At 41.8% G+C, this 13,997-nt stretch overlaps 1 protein-coding gene across 1 annotated transcript; it reads right to left on the bottom strand.

Annotated features, from left to right (window-relative positions):
* Positions 1-1,194: 1,194 nt before the first annotated feature.
* LOC124144664 lies at positions 1,195-8,531 on the bottom strand. Its single transcript, XM_046514199.1, has 6 exons — positions 8,420-8,531; positions 5,562-5,607; positions 4,511-4,623; positions 2,805-2,984; positions 1,737-1,783; positions 1,195-1,355 (listed from the first exon to the last, which is right to left on the bottom strand). Exons 2-6 carry the CDS (start codon positions 5,600-5,602, stop codon positions 1,227-1,229), a joined length of 510 nt encoding a protein of 169 aa, XP_046370155.1. The 5' UTR covers positions 5,603-5,607; positions 8,420-8,531; the 3' UTR covers positions 1,195-1,226.
* Between the last annotated feature and the right edge of the window lie 5,466 nt (positions 8,532-13,997).

Raw genomic sequence — 13,997 nt, 5'->3', positions numbered from 1 at the left:
GTTATAGGACAAATACTATCCGTGCTCCGTTTGGCCAGGATATACACCGACTGAAATCCGTCATTCATTTAGCAGACAATGTAGAAAATATTATATATAACATATATTTATATATTATTTGAATATATTATTTATAGCCAATCAGATCGCGACCGTTTTGTCAACGGGGTATGTCAATGCCAAAGTTTTCTATTTCCAGTGAACATTGTTGAAATTGTGCCCGAACGAACTTGGTGAATTGACCTCGTCACATCCCTTTCCTTTTATAAAGTACTGACGCTGGTTGGTACCTAACAGCTTGTAGCTGAATTCTCTAGTTACCAACCCCTCTGGTCAACACAAAGCTGTGTAGTATGGTCTTATAAAAGGTCTTATCCCAAGACCCGTGAAGATCCGGAGTAGAATTGGTCTTCAGCAACCCATTCCTGTGGTAAAAGGCGACTATGCTTGTCGTGTGATGCGACTAACGGGATCGGGTTGTCAGGCTCGCTGACTTGGTTGATGCATGTCATTGATCCCAATTGTGTGGATCGATGCTCATGATATTCATCACTGGATTGTCTGGTCCAGACTCAATTATTTACAGACCGCCGTCATATAGCTGGAATATTGCTGAGTACGGCGTTAAACAACAAGCACGAGGGAACGCTGTAACCACTGGACTACCCCACCGTACCTGTGGCTATCATTTGGAATGCTGATGATCAAAATGATGAAGAAGAAGAGTGTGAGTGAGTGAGTTGGGTTTAACGCCGCTTTTAATAGTATTCCAGTTATATCATGGCGTGTCATGTGAGAGGAAAGCCCGAAGTGATGCAGGTCTCAGACGTTGACCACTTCGGTGAAACCCACGAGCACGGGTATGGTGCTGACAAACCTAGAAGCATAATCGGGGCGAACCGGGATTCGAACCCACAATCATAGGTTTCTGGCGTGCCCAAGGGACGCAACTCTGCACAGCGAATCGCGGCGCCTAAGACGACTGGGCCACCCGTGCCCCCAAGAAGAAGAAGATGATGATGAAATTGACGTGATCACTGCTTAACATTTGGCTACTATATCAAGTACTCTGACGTCATGTGTACAAATACAGGTATCAAATGTACGTTCGACACCTCTAAATGTATCAACTGTCATGGGGATAGATCTTACGACATAGGACATGGGGATGTCATAACGAAATATTCCTGAAAACTAGATTAAACATTTATTCCATTATTCACGTCTCAGCCAAAGAATGGCTTCCCTTGGTGGAGGTGGTGGAGGTGGTGGTTGTTCCCGTGTTGGTGGGCCTGGCCAGCGGCATGATGGGCGTTGCTAGGAAACAAGCGTTGATTCCCGGCATATTGGTAAGCCTAAACAAACACAAATAATATTGCATCTAAAAATATACCCATACACAGTTAGACGTGTTCAGTCATACTGTATAAATACCGTAAGTCCCAATGTGTTTTAAATAGCATCTGGAATATATATGACTTGGGGGAAATATAGGTGAATCATTACGCAACGAGTTTGCGCTCAGACGGAACCCAGTCGCAGAAATGGCCACGAGAAGGGCACGAGTCGCTATTCGGCTTTTCCCGGAATAACACGAGTTGGTCACGATTGGCAAACAGCCAAGTCACACAGCCTGACCAACCGATCCCATTTTAGACGGGCCAATTTATATGATCTGCTCCACCAGGCCATCATGTTATAGCTCAAAACTGATACAATGAATATACTATACTTACAAGATCCATGTAGGAATCAAATTCAGTCCTGTTAAGAGCCCCGTCGCCTACAATTGAGAATAGAACCACGTATAAGAATTGTATCCATTTGTAACCGCACAAGGAACAACGAACAAAGAAAATGTTAAAGCAACTAAAATATTATATAAAATGTCATACCTGGCTGTCAGAATATGAAACGTCAACACCAGAAAATAACCAGTCTCGATTATCCGACGAAAAGGAAATGCAACATATAGGTGAAAATTATATGAATGGATCACTGAAAATCAGTGATGACACCAGGTGTTCGCGAAAAGGGTAAGCATGTCCTACTCTACCGGTAGCACCCTCCACTCACACAATTTGAGTGTTGAGTGAGTGTTATGGTTTTACGCCACTTTACGCAATATTCCAGCAACACACGGCACCAGAAATGGGCTTCACACATTGTACCCATGTCGGGAATCGAACCCGGGTCTTCGGCGTGCCGAGCGAACGCTTTAACCACTAGGCTCCCCGACCGACCTCACACAATTTGAATTAAAAAGTATGTATTTGTTGCCTGACACCACACAGCAGTATTCCTGATCTGATCTGATCGGTGGAGGAATTCAGATGTGGGATGCTATTAATCGAATCGAGAATAGACAATCCAGTGATCGATATCGTGAGCTGCGATCCACGACATCTGGGTACGATGACACGCAATCAACCAATTCACCGAGCCTGACAACCCGATCTATCAAGAATAGGTTGCTGGTTGGGGGCAATTCTACAGCCTGAGTGAGTGAGTGAGTTGGGTTTAACGCCACTTTTAACATTTTCAGTAATATCACGGCGTGTCAGCTTAATGTTGGAGGAAAGTCCAAAGTGATGCAGGTCTCAGACGTTTACCACTTCGGTGAAACCCACGAGCACGGGTATGGTGCTGACAAACCTAGAAACATAATCGGGGCGAACCGGGATTCGAACCCACAATCATAGGTTTCTGGCGTGTCCAAGGGACGCAACTCTGCACAGCGAATCGCGGTGCCTAGGACGACTGGTGGACCCGTGCCCCCAAATTCTACAGCGGCATAATCTTACCATCCCTGTCACCAATGTTCATCAGAGGAAGTAGATCATTCCCATCGAAGATTTCATCCTTTTGGCCGTCGAAGAAGGAGAAGAGGCCGTCTGCTATCCTCTCCGTCTCAGTATATGCCTCTCTCCAGAAGAACTTGAAGTCTACCCGGGTCGTAACAGTGGGATCTTCGGGAGCAGGTGCTGAAATTATGAATGAGTGAGTTGAGTTTTACGCCGCTTGTATCAACATTTCAGCAAGATATCACGGCGGAGGACACCAGAAATGGCCTTCATACATTGTACCCATGTCGAACCTGGGTCTTTGGCGTGACGAGCGAATACTCGAACCTGCCGCCTCGGTTCTGAAATAAACAATAATTATTGCATAGATCAACTTCTGTTCGACGTATAGTAGCTATTTGTTTTCAGACGAGTCACCACATTCTTTGAATTTGTTATGAAATTTGTTTGTAAGTACGCTTGAGCAACGGACAGAGTGGAACACCAAAGATTCATGACGCAAGATGGCACGGTAGACATGAATGAGGACCACATTTCTAATGACTGTCTACTTGGTTCAAGGGAGGCTACTCTCGTAGCTTCACGAAGGTTGGAGGTACCGAAGCGATGAATGTGATGCTGCTGCACTGAATGTTTGGGCGACAGAGGTTTCAAATGTTTTGGTGACAGAGGTTTCAAATGTTTGGGTGACAGAGGTTTCAAATGTTTGGGCGACAGAGGTTTCAAATGTTTGGGCGACAGAGGTATCAAATGTTTGGGCGACAGAGGTTTCAAATGTTTGGACGACAGAGGTTTCAAATGTTAAGCATACTCAATAACACCCGCAAAGCTGAAAACACATTGTGTATTTATTGTAAGTTTCTGGAGCACTTTCTCTCTATATGCGTTTTCACAGTTGTGGTGCCGCCTCCGTGGTCTTGTGGTAGAGCGTCCGCCCGGAGAGCGGAAGGTCCAGGGTTCAATCCCCGGCCGCGTCATACCAAAAGACGTTAAAAGATGGTACTTGTTGTTACCCTGTCTGGCGCTCGACATTAAGGGGCTAAAACAAGGACTGGTCGGCTCGGAGTCAGTATACTGTGTCTGAGTGGGGTATTCATGTTAAACTGCGGCATGGTATCTCAGTGAGCTAGCACTATAAATCGGCATCAGTCCGGTCAAGTACAAGCAGCCACAGACACACACGTGCATGCACGTCGCTATATAAGTGCAATAAACTTGGACGCGACGTTAAACCCAATTTCACCTCACCTCACCTCACAGTTGTGGTATGCTCCATCACCAAACACAGTTCCGTCCGCACAAGACGTTATTTCAAAATGTTTCGGTTGTTTCGGTTGAAATTCGGTAGATGCTCATTGCATTGTGTTCACACTGTGATAAGTTGTCAGGAATGTAGTACTTTTTAATGTGAGCAGTTTTGAGGAAGTGACTATATTTAAATGCTGGCGTGATATGTAAACTTCCGAAATAACATGGACTGATGTGGAATATTCTGTAATGCTCTAGTGCCGTTAGACTGGTGAGAGCACTGTGTAGAAATTTCCCCTATTTAAGAGACAATGGCACACCTCTCGCACATGTCATCGCGTCAAGATCAGATTTCTTGTAAGGTTCACTCATCATCCCTGATTGCCAAGGCCTTTCTCAGAAGCTTGTAACACGTAACAATGTTTAGGCAACAGTGAGTGAGTTCTACATGTACGTACCTGGTCTCATCATTGCTCTGAAGTACGAAAGGATCTGCGTGGGGTTGAGGGGGGCGCTACCACCCATCAGCATGTCCTGCCATATTTGGTCGTAGTTCTGAGCGAAGGATGGGCTAAAACAACATCTTATTTGTATTAATCATTAGAAAATAATGGAAGTATTATCACGTAATGGAGTGCCAAATGCTCAGGTAACAGTCTACAACCACGTCAGTGTTTCTGTTTTAGTGTTGTTACAGGAACAATTCAGGACAATTCCGCATGTAAGTACAAATTCTGAAAGGGGCTCTTTTGAAGTGCTAATGAAATGTATGTGGCGTTTGCTAGGGGAAATGAGACTTTGTCAGATGTACTGTAGATGGTGTTAATCAAAAGCAGCTGGTCAGAATTGTGATACGTTGAGGCTAATGATTTTGTTGGAATATCTTAAGCAATGTGTGGTTATTGAGATTGGGACATAGCTGGGTGAACGTAAGGCAGGTCAGTTACTAGGCTGTAACCTCGGTCACTCATTGAAGTAACGCAGGCAGTATGGTTCCTCTCCCATGAATGGTCAGGATCATTTCAAGATTCGAAGTCAAGCAAGACGAGTAGTTCATTGCCGAAGACATCAGATACCCCAGCTGGTAGGAAACATCATTCCAGTTTGAGGTGAGGTATTGGATGTAGATATTGTCACAAGCGAGTGCCACAAGAGCGCTGTGTACGCCAGCACATAAATCAGACACAAACCTCACCTCCTGCTTTTGCTGGATACAGGTAGTGTATTTTCTTGTTGGCGAGTGCCCTCAATGGTGGTGATACACACTGTTGCATATACTAGTATATAACAGTTCACGTCCAGTAGGTGGAATTTCCGGATAAACGGAGATTTATGGTATTTTGAATATTGTCCGCCCGTTTCGTACATGCAAAGGTTTCTTTTCTTATATTGCTCTTCAAGCATCGGTTAAAATCATTTTAGTCAATTTGTGGTACTGGTGGTTCTGCCCCAAGACGCCCAAAGGCGATTTGCAGGAAGATGAATAAAGTGTTAAAAGAGTGGGCTTACCTGACACACAGCACAATTCCCAGGAGCAGGACAGGAGACATGGTTCCTGGAAATAGTGGAACGTATTTCTACATAAAATCACCCACATGCAATGGCTTTCTCGGGATATGTCCAATACAAAATAGTAGTTACACTCAAGACGATGTGTCCATGTCAGTGTACGACCAATACAAAATAGAGGTAACACTCTAGATGATGTGTCTATGTCGGTGTACGGCCAATACAAAATAGCAGTAACACTCTAGGTGACGTATCTATGTCGGTGTACGGCCAATACAAAATAGCAGTAACACTCTAGTTGGTGTGTCTAGTTTGGTGTACGACCCATACAAAATAACGGTTACACTCTAGATGATGTGTCTATGTCAGTGTACAGCCAATACAAAATAGCAGTAACACTCTAGGTGATGTGTCTATGTCGGTGTACAGCCAATACAAAATAGCAGTTACACTCTAGGTGATGTGTCTATGTCAGTGTACAGCCAATACAAAATAGCAGTTACACTCTAGGTGATGTGTTTATGTCGGTGTACGACCCATACAAAATAGCAGTTACACTCTAGATGATGTGTCTATGTTGGTGTACAACCAATCCAAAATAGAGGTAACACTCTAGATGATGTGTCTATGTCGGTGTACGGCCAATACAAAATAGCAGTTACACTCTAGATGATGTGTCTATGTCGGTGTACGGCCAATACAAGATAGCAGTAACACTCTAGGTGATGTGTCTATGTCGGTGTACGACCAATACAAAAAAGCAGTTACACTCTAGGTGATGTGTTTATGTCGGTGTACGACCCATACAAAATAGCAGTTACACTCTAGATGATGTGTCTATGTTGGTGTACGGCCAATCCAAAATAGAGGTAACACTCTAGATGATGTGTCTATGTCGGTGTACGACCAATACAAGATAGCAGTAACACTCTAGATGATGTGTCTATGTCGGTGTACGACCAATACAAAATAGCAGTTACACTCTAGATGATGTGTCTATGTTGGTGTACGACCAATACAAAATAGGGGTAACACTCTAGGTGATGTGTCTATGTCGGTGTACGACCAATACAAAATAGCAGTAACACTCTAGGTGATGTGTCTATGTTGGTGTACGACCAATACAAAATAGAGGTAACACTCTAGGTGATGTGTCTATGTTGGTGTACGACCCATACAAAATAGCAGTTACACTCTAGGTGATGTGTCTATGTCGGTGTACGACCAATACAAAATAGAGGTAACACTCTAGGTGATGTGTCTATGTCGGTGTACGACCAATACAAAATAGCAGTAACACTCTAGGTGAAGTGTCTATGTCGGTGTACGACCAATACAAAATAGCAGTTACACTGAAGACGATGTGTCTATGTCGGTGTACGACCAATACAAAATTTGAGGTAACACTCTAGGTGATGTGTCTATGTCGGTGTAGGACCAATACAAAATAGCAGTTACACTCTAGGTGATGTGTCTATGTCGGTGAACGGCCAATACAAAATAGCAGTTACACTCTAGGTGATGTGTCAATGTCGGTGTACGACCAATACAAGATAGCAGTAACACTCTATTTGATGTGTCTATGTCGGTGTACAGCCAATACAAAATAGCAGTAACACTCTAGGTGATGTGTCTATGTCGGTGTACAGCCAATACAAAATAGCAGTAACACTCTAGGTGATGTGTCTATGTCGGTGTACGGCCAATACGAAATTGCAGTTACACTCTAGGTGATGTGTCTATGTCGGTGTAGGACCAATACAAAATAGCAGTTACACTCTAGGTGATGTGTCTATGTCGGTGTAGGACCAATACAAAATAGCAGTTACACTCTAGGTGATGTGTCTATGTCGGTGTGCGACCAATACAAAATAGCAGTAACACTCTAGGTGATGTGTCTATGTCGGTGTACGACCAATACGAAAAAGCAGTTACACTCTAGGTGATGTGTTTATGTCGGTGTACGACCCATACAAAATAGCAGTTACACTCTAGATGATGTGTCTATGTTGGTGTACGACCAATACAAAATAGAGGTAACACTCTAGATGATGTGTCTATGTCGGTGTACGGCCAATACAAGATAGCAGTAACACTCTAGATGATGTGTCTATGTCGGTGTACGACCAATACAAAATAGCAGTAACACTCTAGGTGATGTGTCTATGTCGGTGTACGACCCATACAAAATAGCAGTTACACTCTAGATGATGTGTCTATGTCGGTGCACGACCAATACAAAAAAGCAGTTACACTCTAGGTGATGTGTCTATGTCGGTGTACGACCAATACAAAATAGCAGTAACACTCTAGATGATGTGTCTATGTCGGTGTACGACCCATACAAAATAGCAGTTACACTCTAGGTGATGTGTCTATGTCGGTGTGCGGCCAATACAAAATAGCAGTTACACTCTAGATGATGTGTCTATGTTGGTGTACGACCCATACAAAATAGAGGTAACACTCTAGATGATGTGTCTATGTCGGTGTACGACCAATACAATATAACAGCTTCATCGTCGTGTATTTGAGACTATGTACGACCATTGACCACAGCGACAGAGCTGGAATATTGCTGACTGTGGCCAATATTAATCATTAACTCAAACACACATTGCTGCCTTTTTGTCATCCATTCGACAAAGATCATTTTCAGACGCCCTGACCACTGGAAACAATTAATTTTTAAGTGAAGAACAAAGGCGGAGCCCGTCCATATATGTTTTGCATTTTGTCACTAAAGATTGCATTTTTTTAACGCAAGCAGCACATATGTGCCCTGAAGCCATACTACTTTACAACAAACGAAACAAATACAGGTTGATAGCCAAAGGAATAATACTGTTCACACTTACGCTCTTGCACGTCCTGTCAGAAACACGATGTTGATTGCAGAATTGCCGTGTATTTAATACATTTTGTGTGCTAATTTAAATACTTAGTTAAGATAACCTGTTGGCTCCGTTAACATGTTTAGCTTTATAAATAGATCGCAACACACGTTTCTGTCATTAATTTTGCAACAAAATGAAAGGGACATATTTTTACGACTGCACCTGATTGGACACATTACCCGCCTTGCATAGTCACTTGACACAGCACATGGTGCGCTTGACTGCAACAGTTTGAGCTCGACTTTTCTAAAAGATATTTCTGCTCAAAAATGGCTTTTCGACAAACATTGATTTTGAATCATAGAGCTCTTCGGGGATCAACAATATCATACGTTGTGCACATGTGTACTCTGAATATTGTTTTGTCAATGAAGACAACGATGATTCTGAAGTTATGAATGATTCATTGTTAGCTACATTTATTACATGCAGATGTAAAGTATCTAGAAGTGACTGTCATTTTATTATATTCTAAAAGGATTTGTTATTTTGGAACAAATAAAAGCGACAAAACCTTTTCCATATTCTATGTTTCCATATTTTAACACGCATTTACAGCATGTCTGGATACTTGATCAGTGACAACAGTGGGCACCTATTCAATATGAAGATAGTACACGGAAAATGGCAGAGCTCAAGGTCATGAGATCTCAATGTCACATGTGTCCAGCACTGTGTCATCCGTTACTCAAATCGTTTTCAAAATAATGATATATATATTTGGCCCAATTTTGATTGTTACATATTCCTATTCATTATATCCTCATTCTGTTGTGACAAATACCCTGGATCCACGTCTATAAAGTCTTTCCAAATTCTTTTTCGAGAGACATTCTATGGAACGTTACTTTGAGGAGATATGAAGAGGGTGACTCATTTTCCAGAGGCATGGTATCGAATGGGTCTCGGGTATTTATCATAATAGAAAGGAGATATAACACTTTGATGATAAAGGATGAGGCAATTTGGAACTGACAAATACTTACGTTATACTGACACAGTCTCAAGCAGCTAAGTTACCATAACTACTAATATATACTCAACCTCAAAAGAAACGCAAGTTGTACATAAAATGCGGATAACATTAAGACCATAAAATATATGTAAATAATATTAAAAATTGATAACAGAGAAAGCATTTCATAACGAATTGGCTTTGATTGTTTGATGACAACAGTCCGTGGTTATTGAAAAATCCAGGGTACAGGGTACCCCAAAACAGAAAAATTACAAGTGTCAGTCGTCAATAGTTAGAGTGGCCTCCGTTAGCTGCGATACAGGCCGCACAGCCCCGACTCATTGATTCAAGTATTTGAGAGAGGGTTGAGGAATTCTGTTCCATTCCTGTACCAAAAAGCCTTCCAGTTCCTGAAGTGTATGTGGCTGCCTTGCCTGAAGCCTGAAGACGTCTTCCAATATCGTCCTAGACATGCTCATTTGGCGCCAAGTCGGCTAGGGCATCACTTAAATGTTATTCATCCTGAGGAAGTCCATAGAGTCCCACACCAAGATGCTTCCTCCTCCCCACCGGTCGGCCTGTTACATACAGCAGTTAGCGTAACGCTCATTACGTCGTCTCCACACTCTGATGAGGCCTTCGGCGTGAGAAAGGTTGAACCTTATGAGAAGACAACTTGTTGCCACAGTTGGCGTCGCCAACGCAGGCGCTGTTTGGACCACTGCAGACGTTGTTGGCGGTGACGTTGAGTCAGTATGATCAGTTGCAGCTGTCTGTTTCGCTAATCGCTGTCGGTCACGCAGATGTGTCACTCGGGTGTAACGGTCCTGCGCTGGAGTAGTGACCCTCGGCTGTCCAGAACGAGGCCGGTCTTGGACACTGCCTGTCTGTTGAGTCCATGCGACCAGTCTGGTGATTGTAGACGCATAACATCCAATGTGACTCGTCACTGCAGTTGACGTTGATCCGCTCTGTAGATCCCAATGGCAACACCTCTATGGAGTTCAGTTAAGCCGAGTGTGAAATGCTCAGTGCTTTTTGTTTTTGTTTTATATGGTGGCTTATAAAGGATTGTCAAGGGGGAAAATGCATGCATTTGTGTATGTGACTTGCGCTGCACGTGCAAAAAGAGGTCAAACGAGACGAAACGACTGCGTTCTTGCGACGTGTTCAAAATAAATGATGTAAATAGTGAACAGTGTTTCTTCAATGCGTCTCTTTACGTTTGTATGCATTTCTTTTCAAAATTACTATGTTGTGCATAAACAAACAAAAATTGATTTGCGTTTCTTTTGCAGGGGAGCACATATTCCTATAACCTTGAAATGAGACATTTTTTCCATATATCAAGTTCCGATGAGTACATGAGTGCAAAGTTTTAGAAACTCAAGAGAAACAAAATAAGAAAGCTTTATAAGAGATGTGTGACATAACACACCCTTCCCATCGGCGGGGGCAGGGGTTGCCCAGTCGTCTAAGGCGCCGCAATTCGCTGTGCAGAGTTGCGTCCCTTGGGTACGAATGAAATCTATGATTGGGGGTTCGAATCCCGGTTCGCCTGATTATGTTTCTAGGATTGTCAGCAATATACCCGTGCTCGTAGGTTTCACCGAAGTGGTAAATGTCTAAGACCTGCATCACTTCGGGCTTTCCTCCCAAATTAAGCTGACACGCCGTGATATAACTGAAATAATGTTAAAAGCGGCGTTATACCCAACTCATTGACTCACTTCCTATCGGCCGCGCTCCTGTGATGTGCACCATCCCTGCCTTTTTTAAGGCTGCAACCCCATTTTGTACTCCCAATGCCGTGTCCTGTTAAGCGTTATTCCTGATGCCGCACACTGGATGTCATGAAATGTTTATCTAGGTCGCAGATGCGAAGATTTCAATGTTGAAATATATTTTTCATCCTTTTTTTTCTTGCAAAGGATGAAAATTAATTAATACTTAGCCTCAAGAGTTTCTTGAATGGATGCCAACACAAATTAAGTTGTATGTCGGATGCCTAGAGAAGAGTGTTGGCACCTTCTTTTTAACAGCCTACTACGCCGAATTCGGGTCTATTCACCACTTCATCAACAGACCCTTCCAATGTTAACAAAAATAACATTTGGTAGTTATCCTTCCTTGACACAAGAAACTGTGATCCACTTTAGGATTAAATGTATAAATTGCTCGATGAGAGCTTGGATTCTCCTATTTCTGCATTTAGAACACAAAGATGGTCTTTTCAACAACGTTTATGTTGATGTATAAAGGTCTCCTTGTATTAATAGTATTATCAGTTCAGCACTGTCGTGTGTATGTATGTACACACGTGTATTGCACCACCTATGGTGACATGGGCCATATCGTTTATCCTGTGGCATCCGTTGCTCAAGTTGATTTCAAAATATAGATAGAAATTATGGTAATTTGCTCTGCAATTGTTTATTTCATACCAAGTCATAAATGATCCACTAGTGTGGGTGTAAATAATGCCTATGCCAAATTCTTGGGTGCTGATAATGTAATCAGGTTCATTCACCACATCATCAATAGACCCTTCCAACATTAAGTAAGGATAAGAATTTACGGATGAACAACTTCTTTATTACAAATAAGAGCGACTTTTCGGTGTAGGTTCTAACACCGTTAGGAAGCAAGTGATATACAGAGTGTGGTTGGCAAGTATATATACAAGAAGGAGGCAATGCTTATACAGTAGAGTAGATATTGTTAGATGTTTCTCATGCATAAACTTGTCCACAATTGCATGGAATGTGGTACACTGCTCCTGATGGTTCTAGTTTTAGCTTGTGGCACGAACAGACATTTTGCTTCAGCAACCCATGCTTGGCGTAAGAGGCGACTAACGGGATCGGGTGGTGAGTCTCGCTGACTTGTTTGATGCATGTCATCGTATCCCAATTTCGTTGATCGATACTCATGATGTCAATCGCTGGATTGTCTGGTCCAGACTCGATTATTTACAGAACGCCGTCATATAGCTGAAATATTGCTGAGTGCGGCGTTAAACAACAAACAGAAACAAACATTATCCATAGTGTTTAGATTCTCTGGATTAAAGTACGTGAAATTAATGTCGCAAAGTTTGTTTGTTTGTTTCAAGTCGCACTGAGCAATGCTCCAGCTCCCTGACGGCGGTCTGTAAAAAATTGAGTCTGTATCGTTTCGACACAATAACTGGATATGCAAGTATATGCCTCAGCCATGAGGACATCAAATCTGTATATTACAATGTAAATTGTGAGTTTACCATTATACTCGAACGTGTGATGTGGTGACATATAAAATCAACGTTTGTTTATTACAACGTATATTGTGAGTTTACCATTATACTCGAACGTGTGATATAGTGACATGGTGGCCTATAAAACCAATGGTTATATATTACAATGTATATTGTGAATTTACAATTATACTCGAACGTGTGACATGTGACCTATAAAATCACCGTTTATATATTAAAAGGTATATTGTGAGTTTCCCATTATACTCGAACGTGCGATATGGTGACATGGTGACCTATAAAACCAAAATATTACAACGTGGTGACATGGTGACTTATAAAATCAACGTTTATATATTACAAGGTATATTGTGAGTTTCCCATTATACTCGAACGTGCGATATGGTGACATGGTGACCTATAAAACCAATGGAGTAGTATAGGTCATCATGGTTCTGGCTCACTTCCACTGGAGTCAGATTTATATACCTATACCACCACTACAGAGGGATTTTTTTATGTCAAAATGATGATGCGATTCAACGATCGTCATAACATTAAACTAAATTGTAACGAAAATATAATCTATTATTTTTACTCATATGCATACCATTATTTTTAACAAAGTGATATTAAACATTTTTACTAAGTTCTTTGTTCATTTTACTAGGAGACCAGACTATAGACTCTTCTTGGTAATTGGAAAGAAACAATTGATGACCGTATTTTGTTGGGATTGCCTAAAAGTCGGGCCAAGAAAAGTCGGGCCGGGCCGGGCCAGCGGGTAATACTAAAAATGGATTGCAGAATAATAAAACGAAACGCGCATATCTAGGCAGATCTCAAATGTCCACAAACGTATAGTTTTGCTCATTTAATTGAGTTTGAATAAAAATGCACCTTCAACAATGTAATTAACTGATGATTATGACTACATACCGTGAGTCTCGTAGAAAAGTCAGCGTCTTGACTGTGTATTCTTTGATTAGAATGCTTCTCACCGACCTTAGCGTGTAGGGGTGTGATGTCCTGGGCAGGAAACGACAGTGTTTTGACTACTCTTCTTTCATTAATTAACGTGTTTAGGTAATTAACCTTTACTAATTCGTGTTAAACCAACACAGGATGTTTTCTGGAAATGGATATTCGCGAATGTCAAAAGACTGACACGACACGTGTTAATAACTGTCCAAGCACTTCTAAAGTTCCTAACATAATTTATATCTAAAGACTAGTATTTTATCTAATTATTTACCACTTTATTGTCTCATATTTCAGTAGTTAAAGAAAACACAGAACTCAAAGTGAAGCCCTTTTCCCTCTACATTCTCAACATAGTCTCTATC

Source organism: Haliotis rufescens, unplaced genomic scaffold, assembly GCF_023055435.1.
Source record: "Haliotis rufescens isolate VD_foot unplaced genomic scaffold, xgHalRufe1.0.p SCAF_8, whole genome shotgun sequence".
Taxonomy (NCBI): Eukaryota; Metazoa; Mollusca; class Gastropoda; order Lepetellida; family Haliotidae; genus Haliotis; species Haliotis rufescens.
The sequence above is the reverse complement of the archived record's forward strand: the minus strand, read 5'-3'. Positions and strand labels throughout refer to the sequence as shown.

Excerpts from the sequence above, each read along its gene's own strand:
- LOC124144664 (XM_046514199.1), bottom strand. The coding sequence starts at position 5,602 with ATGTCTCCTGTCCTGCTCCTGGGAATTGTGCTGTGTGTCAG. Across the intron at positions 4,624-5,561 it reads GGAATTGTGCTGTGTGTCAG|CCCATCCTTCGCTCAGAACT; the intron begins GTAAGCCCACTC and ends ATGTTGTTTTAG. Across the intron at positions 2,985-4,510 it reads CAGAGCAATGATGAGACCAG|CACCTGCTCCCGAAGATCCC; the intron begins GTACGTACATGT and ends TCATAATTTCAG.